The sequence below is a fragment of the Platalea leucorodia genome, assembly GCF_965183815.1.
Source record: "Platalea leucorodia genome assembly, chromosome: 4".
NCBI classification, from domain to species: Eukaryota; Metazoa; Chordata; class Aves; order Pelecaniformes; family Threskiornithidae; genus Platalea; species Platalea leucorodia.
In genome coordinates this window covers 82,575,981-82,588,102 of record NC_138826.1, presented here as the reverse complement: position 1 = coordinate 82,588,102, position 12,122 = coordinate 82,575,981, and the positions used below count along the sequence as shown (strand labels likewise).

General features: G+C 36.1%; 1 protein-coding gene across 1 annotated transcript in view; it reads left to right on the top strand.

Moving 5' to 3' along the window:
• Nucleotides 1-11,379, top strand: part of METTL25 (methyltransferase like 25) — a gene marked incomplete at its 5' end in the record, with an annotated part of 61,345 nt that extends 49,966 nt beyond the window's left edge. Inside the window, 3 exons of the mRNA XM_082309431.1 lie at nt 8,803-8,877; nt 9,493-9,564; nt 11,141-11,379. Coding sequence (XP_082165557.1) covers nt 8,803-8,877; nt 9,493-9,564; nt 11,141-11,239 — 246 coding nt within the window. The 3' untranslated portion in view covers nt 11,240-11,379. The remainder of the gene's footprint in view (nt 1-8,802; nt 8,878-9,492; nt 9,565-11,140) is intronic.
• Nucleotides 11,380-12,122: the final 743 nt, after the last annotated feature.

The window sequence follows — 12,122 nt, the reverse complement described above, 5'->3', positions numbered from 1 at the left end:
ACAGCTGCTGTCCATTTGTCTTTTTCTGATCCTGTGCTTCAGGTAGAACATCCCAAAAAGGTTTACAGCTGTCAGGTCTCAACCAGTGGGTCAGTAAAGGACACTGGACCCTTCTGTGAGGCGTTGTACCCATCACAGTAGCATTTACATTAATAACACACTAAGAGAAACTCATGTCCTATAAAAAGCTCATTTATCACCTTAAGTAATTTAAACAACTTTGATATTTGATATATTATGTCTAGCAATGTTTGACTCAAAATATTTCAAAGCCTTGATGGAGCTATGTAGCTAAATTTAGATATAAGACGTATTGTCCTGTATATTCTGCGAAGGTTATGTATTTAAAAGTATATTTAATTAAATAAACATGTTAGTGCTTTCTTTCTTTACAATAGCCAAGACTTTTAGGTTTATTCATAATTAATAATTAATTACGAATTAATTTCATGTAATTTTGTCATATAAGAATCTCTGAAATTATTACATATCATTCATTTATACAGTAGTCTTTTTCCTATAGTAATTATACTTGCATTTTTAATATAATTAAATAAGTCCAAATATATCTGAAATACATTGGGCTTGCTAGTTCAGTTTTACTGGAATTTCTAAATTACTTCCCTTTGTTACATTGACTTCGTGTTTTTGTGAACTCCAGAGTATTTCATTTTGAGTGGTAAAACTGGTAGATAATACTGAAATCAGAATTTATCTGAAAATATTTTTTTTTCACTAATTGGTCATTTTTTGTCAGCCTAATTTTTTTTTTGTCTGTCTTTGGACACTTTATATAGTTAGTGTGAATAGTTGATACTTCTTTAATATATCAGTAATGTTTTTTTTAAAACAGTGAAACTTTTAAAGAAAACACAAGAGCATGCATATGTGACTTTTTACTTTCATTTTGATGAAGCAAAGACCTAACAATAACATTAGCATACATGTAAAGCCTGAAAACTAAGTAGCTGAGATGAGTGTTCTCTCAGTCCTATAACTATCAAGTAAAAAATAAAGTCAAAGATCTGAGGTTTTTAAGACAGTAGTAAAAAAAACTGGTTCTGTTGATCTTTTTAAAAATAAAATAAGGATATATTAATTTTAAAAATAACTGGGCTTACACTTGGAGCATGAATATGGTTGTATTACAGGTTTCAGTGATTTATGACTGGTTTAGAACTGCAGTTTTAATATATGTTTCATTTTTATAATTGCTCAGGTGGCAGAGTGGGCATGGATTAGGGAAATGTCTTCTCTTATTTTAAGATGAGGCAGTTCTTCATGTTAGCTAAATCTATATTTAATATACTGGGCTCAGTCCTGAATAAATTTTAAGCAGACATAAATTATCTGTGCTTGCTTGCATTTATTTATTTGATAATAGTGCTCTTTTTAAAATTAATACAAAAATAGTTCCAATTTGCTGTGTTCAGATTCCTATAGTATTAGATGGAAACACAGTTAAAGCACTGCAAAGCCAAGGACTTGAAGATGGGACTTTCAAAGATTCCTGCTAAGAGAACTAGGTGTCCCGATCACATAAATGCTTTGTGAAAATGCGGTGGTAAATGTACGTTGCAGATAGCTTCACAGTGAGTGGCTGGGGAAATGTTTGGAAACACCTCTTGAGTTGCCTGGGTTCCATCCCTAAGATCACGTATTCCCCCTTTCCAGACCAAGCCAGGAGCCATCTGACAAGCCTTTACAAACTTTGTAGTCCCTCTGAGGAACATGCAGGTGGAAGCCCTGTCCCCCCATGTTGGCTCTCAGTCCAACCCGTGTCATGAACTGTCCTGATTTTAGTCCCTAATCATGTTCTACTCATGTAATGGCGAGTAGGCTTTGAGGATATTTTTTCCCATTTCCACATCTGTGCTTCTCGTACAATACCATTTGCAATATACCACATATATTTCCTAGTTTGGTCCTATACCAGCTGTGCTTCAGATGTTCTGATGATCTTCTGACCCATTGAACTTGAACACAACTGTGTCAAAATATGTTGAACAGAATGTTTTGCGTGTTTTTCATAATTTTAAACCATTTAGTGAAGAGGCACTGTGCTCCGTACGCATCACTGACAAGCAATGTTGTAATTAAATGAACAGGTGAGCCTGGGACAAGATAAAAAGCCTCTGTCCTTATGGAGCTTGTCAGGATAAGTTACATTACAGTATTTAGAAAGCTGCACTTTTAAAAAGCTATGTGTTTGGGCAGTTCCATCCTTCCTAGAAAATGCTTAATAAATTTTCCACGGCCATGTGAGAACATTCTAAAGTAATAGACTGATACTTACTTCTTCCACCTGTAATATAGACGATACATTCAGATTTTTGCAGGCAAAAGTAGTTTTTCATATGAATTTCTGATTTACTGTCTTTACAAGATTTTGACCAAAGGAGCATGGCATTCTCTAAACCTATCCCAAAGGACTAATTGCGTGAAGAATTTCTAAGTTTAAATTCAGCACCAATATGAACTCTTTAACCAAATATATTTCTTGCACTTCCTAAATTCAAATCGCTGAACGTTATTCATTTCTCATCTGTAATGTTTCTCAGTTTCTGAAAATTGAGTATTAACTACAGAATTACTAGTGGCAAATCATAATTTAAGTTTTAGTGTGGTGTGCTATTTGAGATGCCAGTGGGCTAAACCAATTTTGTTGTCAAACAGATTTCTTGGAAGAATGCTAAATGCCGCCAAAATGTTTTCTGAGAACTTGGTGGGGTTTGTGACAGCCTCTTTTTTTCATTTCTGTCAGCTAAATTACATTGAAAGAAGCTACTTTCTTGGAAGTGAAATGTTATGAAAATAGACAACACTGTTGCTACCGTGAAAAGAGTGTGACTGGCTCTTTTGCTGTGACAAAACATTTAAGAGCACCTTCCCCCCTTCTTTGGCATTTGTCAGTGTCTTTTAGAAACATCATTGCACTGTGTTCTGCTATGAAGTTAATAAAATGCCCACCTTGACTTAATATGTTACAACCCTCACCACTTTAATCCTTCCAAACTACAGTGCTTATAGGAAGTCAGCCAGAGGCGATACTGAAAGAGATAAAGATACATCTTGTAACCAGTGATACAATAAAATTGTACCACCTATCCTGTGGGATCTGCATTGGATCTTTCTGAGCTTCTGTAGATCATGTAATGCATCCTGTTTCCATGCTTGCCTGAAAATTTGAATATTGATATAATGTGCACCAATGATCAATGTGCTGAATGAGAAAAAATGCAGCCATCATTTTGGTCAGTGTTTCATACAGGACAATTATTTACAATGACTTATTTCAGTAAGACAGAGAAGAGGACATTGGGTAGATGGAGATGATGTGCTTCTCTTAGCTTACCATAGAGTGTCCCTTGACTGGTAATATCTCCTCAGCAATGACTAGTGGAATATCATAAAATGCAGTTGACAAATGAAGGGAAGTAAGAGGAAGAATATAATTGTGTGACTTAATTTTACTATTTTTTCAAAAAGTGTTGAAAAACCACATACTTAAGACTGGGGAACTGTCAGTAGTGGAATTGTATAATACATTAAGACATGAACTAACCTGAATATATACGACTATATTGGGGACTAAAAAGGAGAATTTTTGTGGAAATTGGGAAAGAGAGGGACTTTTAACCTGAGATTTCTTATCTACCCCGCACCAAATTCAGTGTTGATATCTTTAACTGACAGTGAATACCTCAAACTTGTCTGGTCTTTGCTAGGATTATTTCTAATTTTGATGGGTTTTATTGTGTACAGCCATTGGGCAAACACGGAGCCAAAGCCAAAACAATACTCTCTGTTTTCCCGTGAAATTCTAACACAGCAATTAACTGAGTCTAAACAGTCAAAAAACGAAGGCACTAAATGAATTTACACACTTAATGCATTTTACAATTGTCGAAGAGTTAACTTTCTCAACTGTTTTCTCGGGCAGAAGGAATTTCAGCTCACACGTTTCCTGGTTCAGTTGCTAGTTAGGAAAGTATTGAATGAAGGCTCAGGTAACACTTGTATTACAGCCTGTAAAGTATGTGTGCATAATGCTATTGTCAAGTCTGTTTTTCAAACAGGCAGAATACTATCCCAATTATGGTAGCATAACATTTTAGTCTGACAAGGAATCTTAAGAGATGTGACCTTTACTTCAATTAGATATAATTCTAAATAATATAGATTGCATTTGTTTGAAATGCATTTTAAACGAAGTTCTAAATAAAATTAAGTTTCTCACTAATTGCATTATCTGTTTTACATTATTTTACATTGCATTACATTATATTACATTATTTTTAACTACCTTAGTCATGGGAAAATTGTAAGAAGTTGCTGTACGGTATGGTTTCCCAAGCGTCTTGAACTGATCTAAGACACTGCTCCGCTAAAAGTGTTGCCTTACTACTTTCTTGTACTCTTGCTAGTGTTCATGGTAATGCTGGTACAAGAAGAGAGAGGAAACATGGAAATGTGCAGTGAGTGCAGGGGAAAGCAGTCCCTTTGAGGCAGCAAAGAGGAATTACATCTGTTTAAACAGACTGTGGAACAGCATCCTTAGGCTCTGGCTCTCCTCTGTAGGCTGTGTGCAGCACTGGACAGTGAAAGAGACTTTAATTCAGTCAAAATACTCTTAGTCTAGGGAAAGACACAACTCTGAAAACATACTCTGGAGAAATTTTAAGTATGGTATCACTAGTTGTCACGCACCTTGTGCCTGAGTGTTTTCTTTTCAGCCCGTGCTCAGTCAGCATGTTTGTGGGATTACAGTCTAACTCGGGTGTGCTCCGGCGTGTGGTATCTCACATGCTCTCAGGGCTCTGTTGACAGTCTCCTACACAGCAGATGAGTCTGGCCTATGGTATAGTTTTAGTGCCACCTCCAGCATACGGTAGAGTTATAACTAGGCCAATGGAGTCCTTGCTGCCCTATAGTTTCTCTTTCAGCTATTTGAGCTACCACACCAATCCACAAAGAAATTAGTTTAAAAGAAAGCATGCACCACCATCACAGTGCAAAGAGACAAGGTGCTTTTGTTCACAATGTGATACAGACCAGGAGACATTGTCGCTAAATCAGCAAAGAAATACTGGCCAAAACTTCTCTGTGTGTATTGAAGCTTACTTGAATATCAGTAGCATAAGCTAGATCATTGAGTGCAGAATCATAATTAAGACAAGTGCATGATATATGTATTCGGGTTTTTTCATGCATTTTCACTCAGGCCATAAATTCATAGTATCAACATCATAATGTAAGAAAAAAGTTCAGTGCATGGATTTAAAGATACTTTTTGGATACGCAAATCTGTGGCAACCCTGCATAGAGAACAGTTGCATGCACAACTCCGGTGGCTAAATGGGACTTGCTTTGCGTGTGTAAGTACAATTCTGTTCCTGAAAATGCAAACAATAATTTACTCCTACTCTGCCTTGGAAGGATAGCTGAAGATTGTGTTGGGTACCTTTTAAGAACTGAAGCCAGGTGGCAAGCTGTTGCAGTTTCAGACAAAGCCAGTGTTATCCATGTTTTGGTCGTCTTCCAATAAATTGCCCCCCTAGCTAGCTACCAGGTGCCCTTTTCATGCCCTTTTCTATCAGTGCTCTATGGTGGACACTTTCTCTGTTTTCCAGCTGGACTGTTGCATTGAATTGGTTCACCCACCAAACTTTTAGTTGAGGTGCAGTTTGGAATAGCACCTGATCAATCCATGAGAGCAGGATGCATCCAGTTGGAATGTGTAGTAAGTAAGGAGGGAGCGGAAAAGCATTTGGGCTCAGTACTCGAGTATGGCAACATCCAAAAGACATTTTTGACCCAGCTTTTTACTTGTCAAACGTTTCATGGCTTGTTTTCTTTTAATTTGAATGCTTCATGTTGAAAAATGAAGAACATGAAGCAAAAGCAGAAAGGTTTCATGATCACATTTTTACAAATACAAATCTTTGTATTTTAATTCCAAATAGCCTGTAATTTCAAAAATCCATTATACTAAACCCATTTTAATTCTCAGTTGAAATGAAAAGCTTATAGGGCAGAGGTTAAATAAACTATTTTGTTTATCTCATGACTGATATATTTGAGTTGGTTTGGCTCTTTAGAGGGGAAGAGAGAAACAAACTCTCAGATATTTGTACAGCTTTACTGAAAATAAAATAGCAAAAAGACAAAAAAAGTCCTGTTAGTCCACATTAGTACTGCCAGATCAGCTACTCAACCTTGCCTCTGTAGTTGGGAAAAGGTACTTTCTAAATTAAAAAAATAAGACTGAAAGACTACAAAAGTTCTTCTAACTCATCCCCGTGTTTTAAGGTGGAGTTAGGATTTTGTGTCATTCCTGAAAATATTTGTCTAATCTTCTCAAAGCTTCCTGTGAAGGAGACTGACAACCTCCTCAGTCCTTAGTTAACCTCAAAGGGAGAAAGTTTCTTCAAGTTTTTGGCTGAATTTTTTTTGCTGCAATGCAAGCCCATTAGTTCTTATCTTACCCACTGTAGACAGTGAACAAACTGTTCCCTGCTTCTTTGTGATAGGCTTGTAAAAACTGTTATTATGCCCACTCTCAATTTTCTCTAATTTAGCATGATCCGTTCCAGTTCTTTCAGTCTTTCTTCATAGGTCATGTTTTCTAGATCTCTGATCTCTTTCCTCTCTCAGGGCTTTTTCAGACAGTTCATTTCTTTCTTTGAAATCTGATGCCCCAAAATGGATGCAGTATTCCAGCTAGAGCTGTGCCACTGCCAAGCAGAGTTGAAGGATTACTTCCTGCGCTTTGCAGCCTGCTCTCCCATACGTGTCACAGACTGGGGATTGCTTTTTTTTGCAGTAGCGCAACTGTGGCTCTTGCTCAGCTTGTGATCTGCTCTATCTCCCAGATTGTCATTTGGTGTTCCCCATCCTGAACAGCTGATTATTTCTGCCTGAGTGTAGTCCCTTCTGCTTTTCTGTACAGCATTTCAAACTTCTTTTCTAAGCAAAGCTCCAGTTTCTGAAAATTATTTTAAGTTCTTGCAATGCCTTCCTCTTGCACATTTGCAGAATTAGTTAATGTGGTTTCTGTTCTGTCGCCTGAGTTCTTAATGAAAACGTTGCATTTTGTGATGGACCTCCAGCCAGCAGGTCTTTTCAGTTGTGCAAAGACTCATTAATAACTGCTCTCTGGTTATGGTCATTCAAACATTTTTCACTGGCTTTATAGTATTTTAATCTAAACCTTGTTTCTTAAATTTGCTTATGAAATTGTTATGTGAAATGGTATCAAAAATCTTGCTGAAATCAAAATATATGACAACCAGTTGTTTTTTGCTCTTGCGAATCCTTTCACCCTCCTTACAAGCAAAGTAGACTGACTTGTGATTTGTTCTTGACAAAATCATGTCATTGTCATTACTTACCTGCTTATCTTTCAGTGTTTTTAAATTCTTTATTTGTTCCATTTTTTTCAGTACATTGAATTTCAACTGACTGCTTTATAATAAAACATACATCTACTAGCCATCTGACATACCATCTTTGAGAACTTCTCAGTGACAATGAGTAATAGTTCTGAGGTCAATTCATTCCCTTCTTGGCTGTCCTAGGGTGAAGTTCATAATACATACCTGATTTGAAAACTTATAATTTGTGGAAATGTTCTCTAGTTTGTTTCCCTATTTTAGGCTGAGATTCTACTTCTTTGCAAGTGGCTTAGCCACATGCTCTCAGATGACTGTTACTAATAAAAGTGTGCAAAAATGTATTAAACACTTCAGCTTTCCTAGTCTTTTGCCAGTACCGTTACTTTTCTGCTAAGTTGTGGGCTAGCTCTTTCCATGGCCACAACAGAGTAGCTGTACTGCAAACTCCCAATGCTAAAGAAGTACCTCAGGCTCTTTCAGCTCCACTCTTCCCAGCAGCCTCCATCACCACTAACGTTGCAAACTTACTTCCCACTCCTCTGACAGCTTCCTTAAGTGGCCACCTCAACTGTCGTCTTTAGCATCCAGGACTGTGGACAGCAGAAGAGTAGTGACATCATGACCTTTAAAACCTGGAAAATGTTGTGGTCTGGCTGCCCTGTAGAAATCATGCTTTGTGAAGAGCAGTTATGGTCATAGCTCTAGTTACCTGTGGTGGTGCAGTGGCTGCTAAGGGCTGAAAAGGGAAGGGGTATTTGTCTTAGTTGAGTTCTTGAATCAAATTCAGCCCCAAATCACAGCATTTACAGTCATAGTGGCAGTGCTGGCAATGTTGATCAGGTGATTGGGAAAAGAAGAGGGGAACGTGTAGTAATTGAAATGAAATAGAGAAAGTTTTATTTTAAAGGTGGGTAACTTGAGGCACAGAGAAACAAAGTATTATTTCCAGAATCTGATAGTAGGTTTTGTAATGTGAAATACCATCCAGCAATCCTGACTGAAGCATGTCACTCTCACACCAGACTCCACTCCTCAGCTATTTAAATAAATCTCTTGGGGATGGGGGTGAGGAGGGGCTAAGATATATGGGAAAGGAAATGAGAATGTTATCTCCACTTTACTGTGTAATACTCATTTAAGAATGGCTAGAGCTTTCTGAATAATGAATGTATCTCAGTATTTCATGTCAGTGCAAAATGCTGTCTGAAGAACAGTTATTGTAAATGAGAACTGAGAAACTGCTATTAGAAAATTATAAACCTTAGGAAAGTGCTAATTTCAAAAACAAAACACAGTTTTCATTTTGTAGTATGACTTTCAATTAGGAAAAAATATTTCATTTTAAAGTTCTCTTGAAAAAGTAACTAGAATAACTCTGATATCTTTTTTTTTTAATCCCTTGCAGCTCCCAGACAGCTGTATAATGGATTACTATGAAAAATACAAGCACAGAATGAATGAGCTTGAAGCATTTAATATGGTAAAAGTTATAGGATTAATACTATTACCTTGTATATATGTGCTAGTCTAGAACAAAGCCCTGTTAAGTTTTATGTGGAGGTGGACTGTCTTATGCTATGGTATGCAATCTCAAAAACAAAGCAGCTGCCCCTTCTAAACTTTGGAGCATATCCTATTCCAAAACTATATTAGGTGTCAGTAAAATAATAAAGCGAACACATGGAAGATTCTTTTTCAAGAGGGACTATTACCCTGGAAAATGAAATGTCAGTCTCCTTTTAAACCTAGACTGGTCTCCATGCAGTTATTTCATAAAAATTCTTTTTATTAAAATTCATTATTTCCCTCTTTAAAATTGTTCTGCTTCATATAATATCATTTTCTTGTTGGACAATTTCTTGAAACAAACTAAATAACATAGTTTCCTGGCTTTATGGCATTCCATGTATTTTTGATCTTTAATATAATCTGTTTTGAAGATGTCCATCCCACAGGGAAAATTGGCAAGGTGACACTTGTACAGAACCACTAGAAAATGACTGACCTTCCTGGAATTGTTCTGTGGAAGTGTAACATTCGGAAGTGTATTGGCTCTCTTTCCCAAAATCCCTGTAGTATCTAATCTTTCTTTCAGTTGAAGGTTGTTCTGGCTCCCTGCATAGAAGTTTTGATACTTCTGGATCGTCTTTGTTACCTCAAGGAGCAGGTATTTTTGCATTATATTTTATGATACCTAAAGGCTGCATCAGTGAAATGAGACTATTTCAGCCAATTTATTACTGTGCAGATGAAAAGTCTCTGTTGCAGAATTATTATTCTCATCATATTTGCAAAAGTGTAAGCATTCATTCCATTTAGTATAAACATATGCCCAGCAGATGTTTTTATTTTCAGCAAAGCAGCAACAGTAAAGTTTATGTTCTTTTAATTGTATGGTAATTACTAGTCAATAGACAGTAAAAAATAAATTAATTAAATATGCAACAAATCTCATTTTATACAACATATTGAGATATTTAATAATTAAACAGAATATTGGAAATGCTAAACAAACATTGTGCTGTACACGCCAGAGCTTCCAATGAATATGTTTTAGAACATATAATTCAAGAAATTTTGAATTAGGTCCAAAATGTTTATGATTTCCTTTTATTGTTTCTTAATTAAGATCAATGATGAGAGAGGGTGCACTTCTTCCAACTGTATGGGTCAGCTGAGGTACATTTGACTAACATGCAGCCTGGATATATTTTACAAGTATAGACCTGGGATATCATAAGCAAATGCTACCACATTTACTCCATAGTGATTTATATTACATTGTTTCTTCTAACACTAATTTTGAGCTTGGCCTGATTAACTCAGAAGCAGCAGTCATGCTTTCTCTGCACCAGTAAACATTTTTTGGACAAATAATAATTTGCTAGGAGGAAATGGTAGCATCTTCCAGCTTCTGCTCTGGGCCACAGTCAAAATAAATTTTTAAAATAAAAGTTTAAACCCATTCAAGTGAATAGCTCTGTTTTTCCACCATAAACCTTTCATTTTAACAGCTCCATTTTATCATAACTAAAAATTCACTTTATTCTCTGCCACAGTGCACTTGGAACAACTGAGTTGTAGTAAATGTATGCTTTTGTTCTAACTAGTATTTTTACAGAGAGGCAATTTGAAATATTTAAATAATGATGTATTTTCCCCAATGCCAATCAGTTATAAATCACATAGAGATCTGTATGATTTCCGAGACAGGAGATCAGACTTGCTGCATTTAGCACTAATTTACCTTTTCTAAATGTAATATACGCATTGATTTAATCTTGTACTGGTTGATTCACAAAATGTGTTTAGGAAGAAAAATAGAAATGATAAAAGCCATATGCAACATGTAGACCAGATCCAGCTGGCCTTATTCATTTGAAGTCAGTTAATTAGCTTCAGTAGTAGAATGTGCTGCATAAAATGAGTAGGACTTGATCCTTAATTTCTTTGCTCTAGTTCAACCGAAAAAAAGCTTTATTGATGAAGGGGGTGGTAAGCTGTCGTTTGATAGTGCCAGAAATAACTTAATGTCTTTAAAATACATCCTGGTTTGGGTATCCTTTTTTCTCAACAAACTTTCCATGATTTTCTTGTTAGGTAAGTGTTTTTTCTGCTTTGCATTAAGGATAATTTTTAATATTTTTTTGCAATTTTTTATTTCAAAATGTGGACCTATTACCATATCTTAGCTTTTAAGTCAAACACATTTTTATGTACTTCAATCATATATCATTTTACAGGACAACATTGCCTGGTCTGGACTTGTGAAGTTATTTGATCCCGTGAAATCCCCCAGATGCTATGCAGTTATTGCTCTGAAGAAACAGTCATGTTTTTAAGTGGAAGCAAATTGCAGATAGGTTGAAAGCTCTGAACTGATACTGCTGTTTCCTCACTTTTATTCTGTTATTTTTAATTGATTCCTCAAGTACACTGACTGTTTGCTTTTCAGCTGTAAAAGTGCAATGCCTCTTTTAATCATGAGAAATAAATATCTCCTTTATAAATACCATTGCTTCCTTATGTCATTTATTAAACAATATGTTGAACATCTGGCTTTATTATAAAAGTTACGACCTGTATTATGTGATTATTATTTTAAAATAATTTTTATGTTTCTTCTTTTTAAGGCATTATACTATGTATCAATACCCCTTCTTTTGGTATTTCTAATCACAAGATCATACCTTCTCAATTTTTTACCAGTGGCTGGCATAAGCAGTCTCAGACTAACCTCACGTTTTTTCTTTTCTGGATTCAGATGGTGCATGGTATAAACAGAAAAATAACCTGCACTGTGAACAAGATGTTCATAGACTAAATAGGATCTTTGTACTTCCCTGTTCTCCAGGTCATCAAGACCAGCTTATATATAGAGCAACCTAGAAAAGCCTAGGTAGTAACTACCTGCAAAGAGCAGTTTTTATTAACTCCTTCCTTCAGGCATGTTCCTGGCACGCACTTTTTCCCTGTCATTCTGAAAGGAAAAAAATGTCTGTCCTCTAATCCAGTGGGAGATTTCCCAGTGCTTAAGAATCAGCTGCCCTGCTGGAGTTCAGTCTGTAATCCTTGGGTTTTATCAGAAAGCTATTATCTGGCCCAAATGTGTTGGGGATAAATACTTCAGTACCCAAGTGAATTGAAACTTGCTAGGCAGTTTCTCATTGGCAGTGCTGCATTCATGAGTGGGAAATTTATTTGTTGATGCATTTATGTCAATGG